We start from the raw sequence: 19899 nt of genomic DNA, 5'->3' as shown, positions 1-19899 counted from the left end.
AACACTTATTTGCATTTGTGATTTAATAAAAAAAAGATATTTATGCTCAATGTATTTTTTTTTTTTTAATCGCTTTAACTTTCTATCATGACTTGTTTCTATATAGTTTTTATGGAAGGTCTTTGGATAATGATAATCAGTACCATGAAATCATTGGCCGGTTCATGCTTAATTTTCAGCTTGGCTTAAGTAAATTTCATGAAAAAAGTGAAGTCATAGAAGCCTAAATTATGATAAAAAATTCTAGAAATGTAAAAAAAAATATATAAACAATTTTATTATAAAGTTTTCAATGCATACATTTTGAAATCGAAAATATTCTGAATATAATTGCAATGGCATGTGTAAATATAGATTCTACCATGCCACTCGGTCAAGTAAGAGCAACTAAAAGAAATAAAATCAAGCTTATACAATCAGTGCAATCTTGGGGAATCATTTACTGTTATGTTTTCTATATACGACAAAATCATCTGAAAACAGTTAATTTTTCCTAAAATTGTACGATTGTGATCTTTATTTTACTTCCTTTAGCTGCTCTTACTTGACTGAGCACCAGAATGTCCTACTACAGAGTAGATAACTTGTTAAAAAAGTCAAAAGTCGGTAATATGAAAATAGTCTATTATTTATTAGAAATTTCAAAGTCTATGACAAATAAGGGTTTTGATACAGACTATGATTCACAGCACATTGAAATGGGATAGTGCGAGCAAGGCATGGTGTCCTGTTGACACAGTTTCCTATTTGATAAGTCTTAATTACCTCAATTGTGTACATAAATTGTACAATTAAGTATTTTTCTTTATAGTTCTATCTTTCAGGTCTGGTCAGCATGTAGATGTTCATCTTTCAATAAATGAAGATAACAAAATAGATGATAATGGCAGAAAAGTACAATCTTGTGTTGTCAAGGCACCTGTTACTAAGGATTTAGATTCAGGTTGGTATTCTTTATTATTTTATAAATTACATTTCCAAATTATGTTAAAACATATCTTTTATATGTAAAATCCTCCTAATACTAAATACTTAAAGATCTCATTAAGATAACATCTATATTGAAACCTTTCTAACACCTTTAACATTGAAGTCTCAAGTTACCAACACGTGACAACTCATGGAATATTTTATAGTGTGTCTTTTTATGTTGTAATTTTACACTACTGTCTCAGGTTAGGGTGAAGGTTGGCACCTGTTAAAACGTTTAAACCCGCTGCATTTTTATGCACCTGTCCTAAGTCAGGAACCTGTTGTTCAGTGGTTGTTGTTTGTTGGTGTGGTTCATAAGTGTTTCTTGTTTTGTATATAGATTAGACAGTTGGTTTTTCTGTTTGAATTGTTTTACACTAGTCATTTTGGGGCCCTTTATAGCTTGCTGTTCGGTGTGAGCCAAGGCTCTGTGTTGAAGGCCGTACTTTGACCTATAATTGTTTACTTTTTATACATTGTGACTTGGTTAGAGAGTTGTCTCATTGGCACTCATACCACATCTTCTTATTTATATAAACTGTCTTGACTGTATCTCTGAATATGGAAGATTAGAAGATATAGAATTATATACTGTCTTGACTGTATCTCTGAATATGGAATATTAGAAGATATAGAATTATAAACTGTCTTGACTGTATCTCTGAATATGGAAGATTAGAAGATATAGAATTATAAGAGACTGAGTCCTCCAATAAGTGGAATATTATGGAATGAGGACAATAGACATAACACAATTGGAAAAAAATATTCCATCTTTTAACTTTTTGGAAATGCATCTGTACCATTTTTGTCAACAAAAAACAATATTCCACTACACCTAGGATTATGTACTGAAACCTCTCAATGAACCATCTATTATAATGCCTGGTTTGACAATGTTTTTAAGTTACAGTTATATAAAACTTTGTATTGTCCAATCACATTTCAAGAGACCTGTACACTCCAAATGACCTCAAGCGTTTCTGAATGCAGAATCTCTTATACTGTAAACTCATAAACTTTTACAAGCATTTATTATTGTAATTGTTGAATGGACATAAATTAAGTATTAAGATTTCAGGAAATACTGTGTACAAATAATATTATTAAAATTCAAAATGCAAGATTTTATTTTTGAGAAACTAATCCAGTATCAATTTTGAAATAACAAAAATATTGCAAAAAAATCAGAATTAACAGTAGTATTCATGGAATTTAAATGGAAATACAGTGTGCCCTTGAAAAACTTCAGAAAGTGAATAGATCAATTTATTATTAAAGTTATCATATTCAAGGTAAAAAAGTATATTTCCCTTTCAGATGAACCTGTGGTAACAGCAACAACATGGATACTAAATCAGACACCATCTGTTTGTCCAACTATCAAAGTTCACATCAGTCATAAACTAAAAGTGGTAAGTACTGATACATGGAATTCTAAATTTACCTCAAAAACTAAGATAAGTGTGTGTCCATCAATCTCTCAAAAGTTATATTTCATAATTTATATTTTAACAAAAATAGAATAAAAATTGTATTGCACCTTTTAACCTTTACCAAGTGTTCATTTTTGGGCTAGGAAACTTGAAATAGGAAAGTTTTATCAGTTTAGTGATGGTTAACTATGCACTATCCATAACATTAGTTTATACCTTTCTAATTTCTACAGAATTCTACTCTGGATGAACTGACATTTGCTTGTGAAGTATGTAACAGTTCTCTGGACGTTTTGACTTCTGTGAAAGATAAATGTATGTGGAGTATTAGGATTTTGTCTAGAAGTACAGATACAATGGCAACAAAACTGTCAGAAATTATAACCAGCGAAGGAGGTAAATTTTGTCTGTTGACTAAGAGCTTAATAAATAAATGAATCTTAAATAAGTAAAGGCATTGTGGAATGCTTTCCAAATGAGTTTTGAGGTTTCCCTTAAGACAGATTTCGACTGACACAATTTAGGCAAGAGTTATTTCCCTTTTTGTTGGAGGACTATGTGGACAAATTCCTTCATAAATCAGCCAAATTCAACTTGTTATACTGACCACTAGACTTTAAAAAAAGTAGTTTTTTTAACATTTTGATTTCTTGTAGCATTCCTTGATTCATCACTACAATTGTGTAAGGATTTCTATTTTGGCTTGTTTGTACAGCAACATGGCCAAGGGAAATAACTCAAACTCAAATTATGTTTGATTTTAAACATATTTTATTCATAAAGATATAAAAAGGATTGAGCAACAGGCACAGCCTATAAAAGCTCTCTCCATATTACATCTACAAGGTATAAATCAAATAATAACTGTATTTAAAATAATACAATATAGTGGAAAATGCATGCTACTTATGAGCACACACAAGCAATATATATTTACAGTGTAAATTACTAAATGTAAAGTATATTTAAGTATGTAGGCAATTAGTCATCTTTATTCAAGTACCTTGAGACATGTAAAAATCTTTTATAAGTCATTAGAAATATATATAAGGTTTGGAAGAGACACTTATCTTACTTATTGGAATATATGAATTAGTGTTGAAGGGTAAAAAGAGGAAAGAAATGAAAAAAAAAATGAATTAATAAATAAATAAACACTAATAAAACAAAAATTAAGAAAATTTCAAACAAAACGGTGAGTGTTACTGATATATTTCTGAACAGATTTAAAAATAGCAATATTCATATCATATGCAAATAATCTGTTTCCAAAAAGTAATAAGTCAATATTTATGTCAACATTATCAAAAATTGAGTAAATAGAATCAATTAAATCTGTCGAACATCATTGTACTTAGACTTAGGGCAAATAAAAAAGAAATGCTGGTTATCCTCAAAAGGGGTGATTACAGTTTCCACAAATAGTGTTCTCTGATAAAAATTGATTAAACAAATGCGATTTTAGGTTGCTAGCATTATTTCTGAGTTGACAATGACTTATATTATGTTTCCTTATCCCATAATTGAAAGGTTATTATGTTGTTTGGAAAGTATCTATAGCAAAACATAGATTTTTCCATATCCACATAAAGGGATTGACATTTTGTATCAGCAACCTCCTCCTAGATTTCAATGAAACTATCACAGCATTTATTTTGAATAGTGCAATTGTATACCGTACCATACACATATATTTACATTTATGGGGTATGAATTTTGCTCATAAAATTTTGAGTTTTGTTGTTGTTTTCTTTTAGTAAGTTACATGTGTATCAAATTTTGCTTAAAGGGAAGTAATATTGGTCTTACCAGTTCAAATGAAGTACCGGTATAAGGGTATTGCAAGAACAACTCTTCAGAAACAGTTTTGTGTATTACACTGTATTGAATTGAAATATAACACAGCTTGAAGGGATGAATACAATATGAGATTTTACACAAATATATGAGGGGAGATAAGTCTTTTAGTAAGGGACTTGGTTGTATTAATTAGTGATGGTGAATAGGATTACGATACAAATGTATGAGGGGAGATAAGTATTGTAGTAAGGGACTTGGTTGTATTAATTAGTGATGGTGAATAGGATTACAATACAAATGTACCTTATGTTTTCATCTTTGTCAATAGATTACTGAATTAAATGATAGTCCTCTCAATTTGGTAGTAGTTAAGAAAAACCAGACATTCTAGAATGAAGGTCTGAACTCTAAACAAGACATTATATATATGAACAAGCACAAATTCGTTTGAAAAAAAAACAAACAAGTGAAATTAAGATTAATGGACAGTGGGAAGGGAGAAATTATATTTTTTATGAATACACATGGACTTGATCTTTAGATGAACTGTCATGTTTTGTATTTCAGATGCTTCTGTGATAGAAAAAAGACTAACAAAGTTACAAGAAAGGTTATCACGAATACCACTGTACGGGAAAGATATCAACAAAAGTCTAAGAGAAGAGATATATAAAATGATGTCAGATATTCAGGGAAAAGTACATAAAATTGTTAAAATACAAATATCTACAATTTGGAGAATTATTTAAATGCTACTGAACCTGTACGCATTTATAGAATATTTGACATTAAACAACATGAAACATGCTTGTAGAAATTCAGGCATACTTGTACAATATTATATTGTGAGAATAAATCCTGCATTTCATGTAAAAAATAAAAAATTGAAATTTGCTTTACAATGACAGAATATTGTAATATTTACTGATTTATATCGACTCATATTATCTCAAACATACATAGTTTTGACTTTTATGTAAACTATACTTACATATTGTAAATAAAAATAAGTTCAAGTTGTCATTACTGCAATTCAATAATTGTTTATTATACCTTTTTCAGATAAACAAAATGTTTACATTGATAGCAGAGTTTGCTAGAAAGGAAACCCAATCAGTTGGGATGTTGGCAAGAGCACATGATATGAGGTACCAAGCTCAAGTATGTAGACCATGTTTTCATAGATTCTGATTCTAAGATATTGCCTTCATTTAACTATGATTGATCCTTTTGATATTTTGTACAAATTTTTATTATGACAATAGTCCTTTGATCCATCTCTTTAAGATTAAGGAAATTTAAATTTCTACAAGGTATTTTTTACAGATAAACTTTTTCTTAAAAAATATGGAATAAAAGGCAGGAAAATACTAAAAATAAGTTGTGTGTAGATATGATACCTCTATAGTTTAGTTCTCCATAATCTATCGATATTGATCCTTATGTTTTCTGCTGATGGGTAATGTTTAGATACCAAATAGCACTAGAATAATGATATGGTGTAAGTCACAGCATGCGTTTAAGTCAGATTCTAATACAAAACATTTCAAATCTTTAAATGGAAAGAAACAGCAAGTGTTTTAATATTAATGAACATAGTTGTTAATTTCTGTTTCATTTGGTCTCTTGTGGAGAGTTGTCTCCTGACAATCATACCACATCTTCTTAAATTTATAAAGTTGTAGAAGCTTTGCTATTATTGGGGAAAACATATAATTTTATTAAAAATCATGTCTATTGTCTTTCCACTGGTTTCAAAGTATTTTTTATAAATTTTCAACAAATTACATAAAGCCTTCAGGAGTTAGACTAACATTTGGAAGTCTCTATAAAATAAATACTTTGTAAGTGTTTTTTTTTTTCATTTTGACATGGTCCCTTGCATTCAGAAAAATCATTATTTGGAAAATATCTTTTCTTTTGTTGTCCCAAAATTAATTCAGATTGTTAATCAGACATGTTTAAGCTGGATAACAATATTATTTTGATCAGTTTTCCAAGTCAAGAAGACATAGGTTAATGGATCGTAGAGCCACAAAGAATTTGTCATCTGCCAAAACAGCACAAGAAGAGCTAACAGCACTACAGATAGATGTAGAGGATTTAAAAAGCATCCACCAGGAAACATGTGACTTTTTCTTTTGTGTACTGTCTCAGAACTCTATAAAGGATGTATTAATAGACAGTGATCCAGATGATTTGATAGGCTTTGGTTTGACTGTCAAAAGAACTGAAGTCATCTTAGATGAACCTTCACTAGTGAGTATATATATACAGTCAAACCTGTATTAAATTGTCACTCATGATAAGTATACACCTTATCGCTATTTGTCCGCCATTACTGGACATCACACAGGTTCCGTAAAATTTTGACGTCATAATACAAAATATCTGACGCCACAATGGAAAAGTGATTGTTGTATGACGTCAATAGTTCAAGCGGGACAGATTCTCGGGTCAGCCGGGAATAGCGATAAGGTGTATTAAAAGTGATCACTCAAGAGAGGTGACGATTTTAAAGAGGTTCCAAAAAAATTCTGGCCGTGGCCTGGATTGCAGCAAATGGTTTTAGTATTTTCAATCTGTAGAGTTAGTGTTCTTGGAGCAGTGAAATAAAAAATGGCAGATTCTGGCAATGGTTATTGGAAAAAAATCTTGAAATTTGTTAATATTTTTTGAGAAATAAGTTTTCAATGGAAACTGAAAGCAGTAGAACACAAGGAATTCACAAATTCACATTATATTGCAGGATCTCAGTTGCAAATGGGTTCTGATGCTCATTTAAACTTCCATTCTGAACAGATATATTTTTTGTCATGATTATATTGGTAGTTCAAAACATTAAAATGACCGTTGTAAAAAGTTGAAAATTAGGTGACTGCTGACCGTGTTAGACAGGTGACCGCTAGTTGTTTTTTTTTGCATATATTTTTGTCTGTTTCATTTGAATGGAGATTTTACAAGTGCGTGCAGGGTTTTCAGAATAAGAATTAAACTGTTAAGCAAATGTCATATCCGCCATCTTTCATTTGGGAATAAATAGCATTTGACTTGGTGAAAGCACTTCAAAAACTTTGTGGTGGTTTTTACTTCTGACAGGTAAATTTATTTATATTGACAAAGTTAAAAGCAAGACTTAGGTATGCTTATTCCGACAGGGGTGGCAAAGGCGGCAACAGCAGCGTCAACAATGTATTAGTTTGTGATTACGTCAGTTTATGGGAAGCCATTAGTGGTAGGTCAAATATATGTGGATGCAGTTGTATTACCATTAGCACATCTTATTTCCAAAGAGATTATTTGGCCCTGCTCCCTCAGTCATGGTCTATTGACTTTGAAACTTTTGCATACTTCACCTGTATTAGTTTGTGATTAGGTCAGTTTAAGAGGAACTACTAGTGGTAGGTCAATGATATTTGGTATGTAGATGCATTACCATTGGCACACATCATTTCCATAGAGATTATTCATCCCCGCCCACTCAGTCATGGTCTATTGACTGAAACTTTTGCTTACTTTACATGTATTAGTTTGTGATTAGGTCACTTTAAGGGGAACCATTAGTGGTAGGTCAATGATATATTGTATGTAGATGCATAATGGCACATCTCATTTCCATGGAAATTATTTGGCTCTGCCCCCTCAGTCAGGGTCTCTTGACTTTGAATGTTTTGCATAGTTTGCAAGTTAAGATTGTGATAAGATCAGTTTAAGAGGAACCAATAATGAGGCCCCTCATGGGGGTGTCCAAGTAATCACATAATCACATAATCACAAATTTTTTGCCAATATAATCACATAATCATTAACAATTTTTTCAAACAAGATAATCAAATAATCAAAAATACAGTCCTAGATTATCAAATAATCAAATAATCATGAAATATTTGGTCTGGTAATCAAATAATCACTATAAAAACGGCAAAGTAATCACATAATCAAAAACTTCATGAGGAGACTCAATAATTTTAGGTCAATGATATTTGTTATGCAATTGCATTAGCATTTGCAAAGTCTCTTTTCCAAGGTGACTATATGGCTCCACCCCCTCAGCATGTGTTTATATTATTGTAAAGGGAACCACTTAAAAGGAATGGTTTTTGGTATGCAGTTTTAAAAGCATTGGCATTTTTCATTTCCATTTGGTTATTTGGTTCTGCACCATAAGTCATGGTTCATTGACTCTGAATGTTTTGCATAGTTAACATGTTTAAATATTGCCATTTGGATTCAATATTTGCATTATGCTATAAAATTACGAAAAGGCGAGACATATCTCTGTGTCAACAGTTTATTTATTTAATTGTCATCCATTGTGTTAGGCCAAAAAAAAATTATGTATAAATTTCAAATTATTCATTCAAAATAATGATTTTTTTGATAGACTTTTATTGACTTGAATTGTTCTTCAGACAAATTTTCTTAAGAAATGATGTTTAAGGATAGTATTTTATAAGGGACATTACTTTCCTTGTATGACACCCTGTATTTGTTGGTGCAGATTTGGATACACAATATCAGTGGTACCGTTGTTAGTAAGACTGCTATGATGGATGCCCTGGAATTTAAGTTAAAAGTAGATGGGCAGTTACAAGCCCATGGAGGTTTCAACTTTGACCTAGGAGTTACAACAGTAGGACTTGGTAGAGAGTCAATCAATGCTTGGTTACCTTTGTATGTAAATCAGACACATTGGCAGAAAGTAAAGGTATTATGCTTATTATAAATCTGTCATTATATCTGCCCGTAGTTTCACATCAACTTTGTTCAAAACCGCTATGAAATCAATGAATTAGTGTAGGGATTTATTTACCTTCCCAAGAATCCAAAATTTCAAATAACAATAAAGAAATTCTGCACACATGTGTTTCCAGTAGTTAAGTATGCCAGGACATTCATTTTTCATTGGCTCATTCAAATGTTCAGTCTGTAAGCTTATTAAGCATTATAACTCTTCAAACTTTGGATTGTGTATTGGTACTAAAATTATTTCATTTAATTTAATCTCATTTACTGGAATCTTATAGAATTAAGGTCAAGTTTCTGCCGTAAAGCTTCACTATTGTCAGAGAAATTAGTTGTATTATTATTTAAGGAGTTAAGCTTCTGGAAAACGTAAGACAATCAGTTGAAGTTATATACTTCTGAAGAAAAAGAATGTATCAGTTATCATTTATATTACTTGACTAAAAGTATTTTGCTCTCTCTATTGAAATAAAATTACTTAATTGAATCTTGTTTCATCAAACCACTTTGTTCAATTAAAATTTGAAAAGTTTGATACAAAAGACTGCCATTAGAAGAAAATGCTGACAGTTTAGTCATAGTAATAAATGTGACACTTGTTTTTTTTTTATAAGAAATCAATACTATTACATTTCAGATACTGCTAAAACCAGTACTTGGATTTTTATGTACATTAGATCCTTTAGGATATGATTACAAACAGATAGATGTGATGTTCATGACACTTGGTAGCATGGTCAGTCAACTGTCAGATGTACAAGAACATCAGCTTAAGATGATCTTTATCTACCAAAGAACCTGTCAAGGTATGTATAGATGACCATGTGACCTGGTCTAATGTTTGGTAAGTCAACTGTCAGATCTACAAGAACATCAGCTTAAGATGATCTCTGTCTACCAAAGAACCTGCCGAGGTATGTATAGATGACCATGTGACCTGGTCTAATGCTAGGTAAGTCAACTGTCAGATCTAATGTTTGGTATGTCAACTGTCAGATGTACAAGAACATCAGCTTAAGATGATCTCTGTCTACCAAAGAACCTGCCGAGGTATGTATAGATGACCATGTGACCTGGTCTAATGTTTGGTAAGTCAACTGTCAGATCTACAAGAACATCAGCTTAAGATGATCTCTGTCTACCAAAGAACCTGCCGAGGTATGTATAGATGACCATGTGACCTGGTCTAATTCTAGGTAAGTCAACTGCCAGATCTAATGTTTGGTATGTCAACTGTCAGATGTACAAGAACATCAGCTTAAGATGATCTCTGTCTACCAAAGAACCTGCCGAGGTATGTATAGATGACCATGTGACCTGGTCTAATGCTAGGTAAGTCAACTGTCAGATCTAATGTTTGGTATGTCAACTGTCAGATGTACAAGAACATCAGCTTAAGATGATCTTTATCTACCAAAGAACCTGCCGAGGTATGTATAGATGACAATGTGACTAGGTCTAATGTTTGGTCAGTCAACTGTCAGATCTACAAGAACATCAGCTTAAGACGATCTCTGTCCACCAAAGAACCTGCCGAGGTATGTATAGATGACAATGTGACTAGGTCTAATGTTTGGTCAGTCAACTGTCAGATCTACAAGAACATCAGCTTAAGACGATCTCTGTCCACCAAAGAACCTGCCGAGGTATGTATAGATGACAATGTGACTAGGTCTAATGTTTGGTCAGTCAACTGTCAGATCTACAAGAACATCAGCTTAAGACGATCTCTGTCCACCAAAGAACCTGCCGAGGTATGTATAGATGACAATGTGACTAGGTCTAATGTTTGGTCAGTCAACTGTCAGATGTACAAGAACATCAGCTTAAGACGATCTCTGTCCACCAAAGAACCTGCCGAGGTATGTATAGATGACAATGTGACTAGGTCTAATGTTTGGTCAGTCAACTGTCAGATGTACAAGAACATCAGCTTAAGACGATCTCTGTCCACCAAAGAACCTGCCGAGGTATGTATAGATGACAATGTGACTAGGTCTAATGTTTGGTCAGTCAACTGTCAGATCTACAAGAACATCAGCTTAAGACGATCTCTGTCCACCAAAGAACCTGCCGAGGTATGTATAGATGACAATGTGACTAGGTCTAATGTTTGGTCAGTCAACTGTCAGATCTACAAAAACATCAGCTTAAGACGATCTCTGTCCACCAAAGAACCTGCCGAGGTATGTATAGATGACAATGTGACTAGGTCTAATGTTTGGTCAGTCAACTGTCAGATCTACAAGAACATCAGCTTAAGAAGATCTCTGTCCACCAAAGAACCTGCCGAGGTATGTATAGATGACAATGTGACTAGGTCTAATGTTTGGTCAGTCAACTGTCAGATCTACAAGAACATCAGCTTAAGACGATCTCTGTCCACCAAAGAACCTGCCGAGGTATGTATAGATGACAATGTGACTAGGTCTAATGTTTGGTCAGTCAACTGTCAGATCTACAAGAACATCAGCTTAAGACGATCTCTGTCCACCAAAGAACCTGCCATGGTAATGTTCAGAAGACCATGTAACTGGGTCTAATACTAGGTAAGTCAACTGTCAGATCTACAAGAACATCAGCTTAAGATGATCTTTATCTACCAAAGAACCTGCCGAGGTATGTATAGATAACCATGTGGCAGGGTCTAATGCTTTACAAATGAGACTGAGAAAAAGTGAATATTCAACAAGATAGATTGTTATATTATGTCTTCAAGTATCAACAGTAACCACAGATTATGACTAAAGTTAGGAATATCTTATTTTATTTTTCGGAATTGACAAGATAGAAGTGCTATGTGAAAAAGTTTTTGCACTGATTTATTTAATTGCTATTGTGAATTTCAGCGTGCCTGGTGGACTTTGATTTGGTTGAACAAGTGACCACTGTAATGACTAACTTTATAGCATCACCTGCAGGGAGAACTAAAGATGTAATACCAAATCTACTGACATTGATTGGTTATCTATTATCTCTACCAAAAGATAGACTCAAGTTCATCCTCCAGATGGATGGTAGGTTATTATAACTTCAAATTTGTTTTTACATTATTTTGGTAATTTTAATTATGCTCCGCCTCCATTAGTAGGAAGGCATTCTATTTTCTGGTCTATGTATAAATAAGAAGATGTGGTATGAGTGCAAATGAGACAACTATTCTTCCAAGTCACAATGTGTAAAAAGTAAACAGTTACAGGTTAAAGTACGGCCTTCAACACAGAGCCTTAACTCACACCGAACAGCAAGCTATGAAGGGCCTATGTGTCTATTCTTCTGTCTCGTATTAGGTTAAAGTTTTTGGTTTAAGTTAGTCAATAATGAAGTTATTGTCACATAAAATTAAAACTATGTACACATTTTCATTATGATATACATTTTTGAATTACATGCAAAATTAGACTTTTGACCCTGATTCCACGGTTAACCTACCATGGAAATGTGACAATGAGAAATTAGTTCATTTTTAGGTAAAGTTATTTTTTAAGGTAGTTAACCATGAAGTTGTGGTCACATCAATTTGAAACTTAGAACAAATGATCACTATGATGTTAACTTTTAAAATTATATGCCAAATAATGGTATTATCACAATTTCACAGTTCACTGACTATAGAAATGCGATGGTGGAAAATCAGAGAAGGTAGGAGGGATGTGAACAAGTAATTATGGTATTGTATCTACCTTTGCCTGAATGACCAAACTAGGTGTCAGTTGCTGCAAACATTACCTTTCAAAACTCTTATTATCAACCTTGAAAAGTAATTAAATTTTCAGTCAGTCAGTCAGTGCAAAGCCTGTAAAACATGATGATTAAAGAGGGGTGGAAGGACCTTTTTCCAGGCTTCTTCATTAGAGCCTTTATTTTTGCAGGAATTTGGGATTTACACTTATTTGGACTACTGAATTAGTAATTAATCTTCAGGATCTGGGAAAGATTGCATTTATTTTTGGGAATTCATGATTTACAGTTTATTTTCTCCTGGAATTCAGGATGACACCCCTTCTACCCCCACCCCAAACATTGAATGATTGCTTGTAGACTTGAAGTAGGCAAAGAAACATCCTTCAATATCAATTTTTGTTTTTAGGAAAGCCTGTGCAGTATAATATGGACAGATTTTGGCTAGCATTTACAACAGAATTGTTAAGAAGAGCTGGAGGCAACGTGTTCAAAGACTCAAAAACTAATGTTGTTTACAGTTATATTGATTCATTGGTTAATGGTAAATTGATATTAGAAACCTTAATGAATAGGTCAAAGTTATACTGGAAATACCACAAAAAAGCTTAAATAGTATAGATTCATTTATTTTCGTGGATTGAGAACAAATTGTATTTTCAGGGACATTCGATTTTTTGGTTTTGCATACAAAGCCTTACAAAAGTAGTACTTCGTTGAACATTTATCTGTTGTAGTTAAATTGGTAATTGTTAATATTTATTAAGTTTGTGGTTCATATATATTAACTAAATGCACAGAAATTGATATCCCACAAAAGATAATTAATCCTCAGTACATCAATTGAAGACAGAAAACAAGAATTATCAACAATGCAAACAAATTTCACTTGTGATTTGACTCCTTTACGACCATTATATACAGACCAGTTCAACATTAAAAGCAAAATTTGGAATACTAGCCCTATTTTGTCAGAGAAAGTTAACTTTAAGAAAGGATTGATAACCATTGTGAAAAATAGGAGGAAAATGATTTATTATGATATACAAGATTTGCATAGATTTGATAGACTATAATTTGTAAGAAAGAAGAGTATTAAAGAGACATTATTGAAGTCGTCACCTAAAACAGATAAGCTCATTCACACAAAAGATCTGTGATAACTTGCGGATTATAGAATACTGTAAGTTCTAGAATCATTTACAAGCATTTTCAACTATATTTGATGATGGAGTTCCCATAGACGTTTTCAACAAGTGAAAAAAGTTTTTTTTCTTAATTCCCGGTGATGAAAAGAGGGATGCGGACAATATACCAGTGGAGACTTTACAAGGCCGATTACGGTACTAGGTTTTTCTGATTAATTAACTTGTGTATTTGAAATGTCTATATTTTTCTGATGAAATAACTTATGTATTTCTAGGATTTTCTGATGACAAAACATGCTGTGATGAACCAGAATCTTCTTTCAAACAAATTTTTAAAAAAAAATTCGACCAGAAGGAAGAAATAGTTCCTACAGAATTTGACATAAAGAGTGGCCTCCCTTTACAACCACCTGCTCCAATACATTCAGTAAAATATGACAAGGCGATGGATATATGGGCCCAGTCTAAATGTGGTTTAATTCGGGTATGATGTATTCCATTAATCTTGTATATTCATTACTGATAACCACAGGTCAGTGAATCTTGTTGATAGCCTTTGTATAAAAATAAGAAGATGTGGTATCATTGCCAATGAAACAACTCTTAACCAGAAACCAATTGATGTAGAAGTAAGCAACTATGGGTCACCATAGGGCCTTCAACAATGAGCAAAATCCATACCCAAGCAAGCTATTGAAGGCCACTAGAAACTAACAGGCTCAGTTATGTTCAAAACAATAAAAGAAAAAGAAATATGATATACAGCAATAAACGACAACCACTGAATTACAGGTTCCTGACTTGGGACAGGCACATACAGAATGCAGTGGGGTTAAGCATATTGAAGTCGCCCAACCATCCACTTGCAGAAACTACTGTTTGCTTTTTTTTTTAAGTCTTTATTCTAAAGGAAAATATAATTTTAGTTTTCTGCTTTTACATCAGCTTTGGCATTTTAAAATTTATTGCAGTGCAGCAATTTTGCCTATTAAAAAAGATTGTATTTGAACTGAGTTATATTTCCAATCAAAATATGGAAATTTTGCTTTTGAAAATCAAACTTGACAGTTGATTGGGACTGGAAGTAATTTACAGTTTTCAAAATACAAAGTTTTACTCAACATTACCGGTATTTATTTTATTGATTGGCCAAATATAGTTCTCTTTGTTTAGTATGATGGTACAGTCAATAATTTCTTACTGAGTGAATTAGTTCTGTTTAGAATTTTGAATAAAGCTTGACTTTGAAAATGACAAAATATTTATATGAAACTGAAAACTTACTAGACAAAGGTATAGTTACTGGTTTCATTATTTATATTCAGAATAAGAACCAGGCAGAAAAAGTGAGCCAAGCAACTAAACTAGTAAATGAATGGATAAAAGAAGGGCAAAAACTAACGGCAGAACAAACTGACTCTATTAGATTAGAAGAAGATAAAGCTGAGTCAGATAATATTACAGTTTCCATTCTGAGACTGCTTGTTCAGGTAATGTGCTGGTGCAGATAATTTTACAATATCTTGATTTACTGTTCAATTCAGTGATTTTTATTACTTCTTATTCTTATGTAAGTTTAAAACTTATTAAAAGTTATTAATTCAAGTATTTTTTATATCTTGATAGAATGATAAATATTATTTTTTACCTGTTTGAAGTCTCCTTCTTTTATCTTTTGAATGAATGAAAAAGACACCTATTTCATAAATAATTTCTCTGTTCTGACAGGAGTGTATAAATTTAGAAATGAAACTATTTGAATGTTCATACTGTAAACCAAATAATTTTCATGGATACTTTGTTTGGCATTTACCCCTTTTTATTATACGACCGCAAAAATTAAAAATTTTTTGGTCGTATATTGGTATGACGTTGGCGTCGTCATCGTCGTCGTCTGGCGTCGTCCGAAGACACATTGGTTTTCGCACTCTAACTTTAGTTTAAGTGAATGGATCTCCATGAATTTTACCATAAGGTTCAATACCACGAAAGGAAGGTTGGGATTGATTTTGGGGGTTATGGTACCAACAGTTAAGGAATTAGGGGCCAAAAAGGGGCCAAAAATAAGCATTTTTGTAACTTCCAGACAATAACTTGTGTGTAAGTGTATGGATCTCTCTGACATTGTACCACAAGGTTCCATATCACAAAGGGAAGGCTGTAATTGATTTTGGGGGTAATTGCCTCAAAATTTTAGGAATTGGGGGCCAAAAAAGGGGCAAAAAACAAGCATTTTTCTAGTTTCCAGACAATAACTTGTGTGTAAGTGTTTGGATATTTCTGAAATTGTACTACAAGGTTCCATATCACAAAGGGAAAGCTGGAATTGAGTTTGGGGGTAATTGCCCGAAACGTTTAGGAATTGGGGGGCCAAAAACGGGCCAAAAATAAGCATTTTTCTAGTTTCCAGACAATAACTTGTGTTCAAGTGTATGGATCTCTCTGAAATTGTACTGCAAGGTACCATACCACAAAGGGAAGGCTGGTATTGAGTTTGGGGGTAATGAATCATAAGGGGGTTCAAAAAATTTGGGAGGGGGGATTTTTTGTTTTTGTTTTTGTTTTTTTTTTTCCTTTTTTTTTTCTTTTAAAATTTTCCATTTTAAGTTGGTTATTTCTGATTAATATTTAAAAGCAAATAATAATGATATGGTAGGAGATACACACCAAACAGGATGTGTAAATTATTATATAATAAGTATTGTGCAATAGCAAGAAATTTTCAGTTGCACAGTATTGCACAATAGCAAGAAATCTTCAATTGCACAGTATTGCGCAATAGCAAGAAATCTTCAATTGCACAGTATTGCGCAATAGCAAGAAATATCCAATAGCACAATATTGCGCAATAGCAAGAAATTGTCAATTGTACAGTATTGCGCAATAGCAAGAAATATTCAATTGCACAGTATTGTGCAAAAGAAGATACTTCGTATAAATTGCTTATTTCTTGATCAATTTCAATGGGGTTTTATTCTTGAATTCTTGGGGTTCTTTAATATGCTGAATCTAACCGTGTATTAAGTTTTTGGATTTTGGGCCCCATTTTTAAATTGGTCCACATTGAGGTCCAAAGGGTCCAAAATTTAACTTTGTTTGATTTCATCAAAAATTGAATTATTGGGGTTCTTTGATATGCCGAATCTAACCGTGTATTTAGATTCTTAATTTTTGGTTCCGTTTTCAAATTGGTCTACATTAAGGTCCAAAGGGTCCAAAATTAAACTTAGTTTTATTTTAACAAAAATTGAATTTTTAGGGTTCTTTGATATGCTGAATCTAAACATGTATTTAGATTTTTGATTATGGGCCCAGTTTTCAAGTTGGTCCAAATCAGGGTCCAAAATTAAACTTTGTTTGATTTCAACAAAAATTGAATATATGGGGTTCTTTGATATGCTGAATCTAACCATGTTTTTAGATTTTTGATTTTTGGGCCCCGTTATCAACTTTGTCCACATTGAGGTCAAAAGGGTCCAAAATTAAACTTTGTTTGATTTCATCAAAAATTGAATTCTTGGGGTTCTTTGATATGCTGAATCTAACCATGTATTTAGATTTTGGATATTGGACCATAATAGGTGAATGTCCAATTTAAAATTTTTAAGTTCTTAGACCACATTCATTCTGTGTCAGAAACCTATGCTGTGTCAAATATTTAATCACAATCCAAATTCAGAGCTGTATCAAGCTTGAATGTTGTGTCCATACTTGCCCCAACTGTTCAGGGTTCGACCTCTGCGGTCGTATCAAGCTGCGCCCTGCGGAGCATTTTATTCTACTTTGCAATCTTCTAATTTTACTGATGTATTTATATAAGAGAAGATCCAAGTTTAACATATTCATGTCTATTTATATTCATGTTATTTTTATACTTGTTGTGAAAATAAATTGCTCGCAAAAAATTATTTGGTTAACAGCATTTAACATGAAAAACCTAATGAACCATCTATTATAAATATAATTTTTTTTTAGGTATATGGAAAGTTAGGCAATGCAGCATACCCCAGATTATCTTGCATTCCAGGATGTATGGGCTTTGTAAGTTACTGGCTTGGAGACCGGGACATCATTGAAATAGACCAGAATGGCGGACTACCTCCAGTAGCTTGGTTAGAAGGTGCTAAGCAATCTGTATCAGAAATGTACCAATGTATTGAAGGTATGCACATAACATACACATTTATATACTTATATTTAATACACAGGTAAGTTTTGTTGTCTATCAAATATAACACACTGAAAACAAGATGAAAACTTCCTTGTAAAAGTTAAAAATTATGTGTCCTATCAGACATCACAAGGTAAAAAGAAATAGAGAATCTTATAGCAACAATGCTATAGAGAATCTTATAACAGCAATGCTTTAGAGAATCTTATAACAGCATTGCTTAAGAGAATCTTATAACAGCATTGCTTTAGAGAATCTTATAACAGCAAAGCTTTAGAGAATCTTATAACAACAATGCTTTATAGAATCTTATAACAGCAATGCTTTATAGAATCTTATAACAGCATTGCTTTAGAGAATCTTATAACAGCAAAGCTTTAGAGAATCTTATAACAGCAATGCTTTAGAGAATCTTATAACAACAATGCTTTAGAGAATCTTATAACAACAATGCTTTAGAGAATCTTATAACAGCAATGCTTTAGAGAATCTTATAACAACAATGCTTTAGAGAATCTTATAACAACAATGCTTTAGAGAATCTTATAACAACAATGCTTTAGAGAATCTTATAACAACAATGCTTTACAGAATCTTATAACAGCAATGCTTTACAGAATCTTATAACAACAATGCTTTAGAGAATCTTATAACAACAATGCTTTAGAGAATCTTATAACAACAATGCTTTACAGAATCTTATAACAACAATGCTTTACAGAATCTTATAACAACAATGCTTTATAGAATCTTATAACAGCATTGCTTTAGAGAATCTTATAACAGCAAAGCTTTAGAGAATCTTATAACAGCAATGCTTTAGAGAATCTTATAACAACAATGCTTTAGAGTTCTAATCTTATAACAACAATGCTTTACAGAATCTTATAACAACAATGCTTTACAGAATCTTATAACAACAATGCTTTACAGAATCTTATAACAACAATGCTTTAGAGATTGCTGAAGTAATATAATAAGATCCATATGTTACAGTGACTAGGGCATTATTATCAGGATTCATATATACAATACTGAAAATCACATTTAGGAACAAATAGGGAAGTGATAATACACGTCCTAGGCACTGAAAATGTTGACAAGGTATTGGTTCACTCCTGTCTATAAAAGTGAAAAGATGTAGAAACATAAAATACACTGTGTCAGAGTATTGCGTTTAAAAAAACAATGTAGTGTTTAAGATGAAATGATATGAAAAATGAGATGTGAAAAAAAAACATAAATGAAACAAAAACGGAACAACTTATGTCTAGAAAAATAGGCATCTGTTAGGATAAAATAAACACTTTATCTCATGTAAGAAATACTCTTTCATTTTGTTATCTGTGATTTATACACATTTTGATGTTTGCCAACACTTCTTTGTTAAGTAGAATTTCTAGTGGAATATATGCTACATGTATTTTGTTTCATGTCAGAGGACAACCTTGAAGATGTTTTCGTGGTTGATGAAATTTCTCAAGATACAGTCCTTACAGCAGCTGCTGGTACAGACATTGTTGAAAATGTACAGAGAAATGCTGTAGACAGTGTACTGACAGGAAAAGATAACTCTAATGATAGTGATGATGATGATGATGACGATTTTGAGTATGGTGTACCTGATTATGATGATAATGATGTAGACTATGTCAGTTCATCTGAAATAGCCAAAAAGAAAAACAGGAATATAAATATAACATCAGTCCTTAAACTCCTGGATAGGGATGTAGACATTATTGAAATGTCAAGAATCTTAGTCTGTCAGATCCTACAGTATCATAGCAACAGTAAAGCAAGAACAGCCATACAAAATGGTGACTTTGTGGATCTAAGTGTCACAGGTATTAAATGCTCATTTTAGGTACTCTGTTGTCTTTTTTAAAAGATGGCAAGCTTGACATTAGATATACTTGTGATTTGTTATAAATTTTCTGATGTAAAC

General features: G+C 32.4%; 1 protein-coding gene across 11 annotated transcripts in view; it reads left to right on the top strand.

Annotated features, from left to right (window-relative positions):
• LOC127731013 (uncharacterized) overlaps positions 1-19899 on the top strand; it is a 38500-nt gene that overhangs the window by 9253 nt on the left and 9348 nt on the right. For all 11 annotated transcript variants that reach the window (XM_052239729.1, XM_052239740.1, XM_052239735.1 and 8 more), the window contains 14 exons: positions 825-943; positions 2293-2387; positions 2642-2804; positions 4776-4906; positions 5271-5369; positions 6201-6467; positions 8710-8916; positions 9592-9760; positions 11804-11971; positions 13045-13179; positions 14059-14267; positions 15109-15273; positions 17759-17945; positions 19394-19798. In XM_052239729.1, the coding sequence (XP_052095689.1) occupies positions 825-943; positions 2293-2387; positions 2642-2804; positions 4776-4906; positions 5271-5369; positions 6201-6467; positions 8710-8916; positions 9592-9760; positions 11804-11971; positions 13045-13179; positions 14059-14267; positions 15109-15273; positions 17759-17945; positions 19394-19798 (2519 nt within the window). The remainder of the gene's footprint in view (positions 1-824; positions 944-2292; positions 2388-2641; positions 2805-4775; positions 4907-5270; positions 5370-6200; positions 6468-8709; positions 8917-9591; positions 9761-11803; positions 11972-13044; positions 13180-14058; positions 14268-15108; positions 15274-17758; positions 17946-19393; positions 19799-19899) is intronic.

Source organism: Mytilus californianus, unplaced genomic scaffold (genome assembly GCF_021869535.1).
Source record: "Mytilus californianus isolate M0D057914Y unplaced genomic scaffold, xbMytCali1.0.p SCAF_2, whole genome shotgun sequence".
NCBI lineage: Eukaryota > Metazoa > Mollusca > Bivalvia > Mytilida > Mytilidae > Mytilus > Mytilus californianus.
Note: the sequence above shows the minus strand (reverse complement) of the source record. Positions and strands in the feature narration are given on the sequence as shown.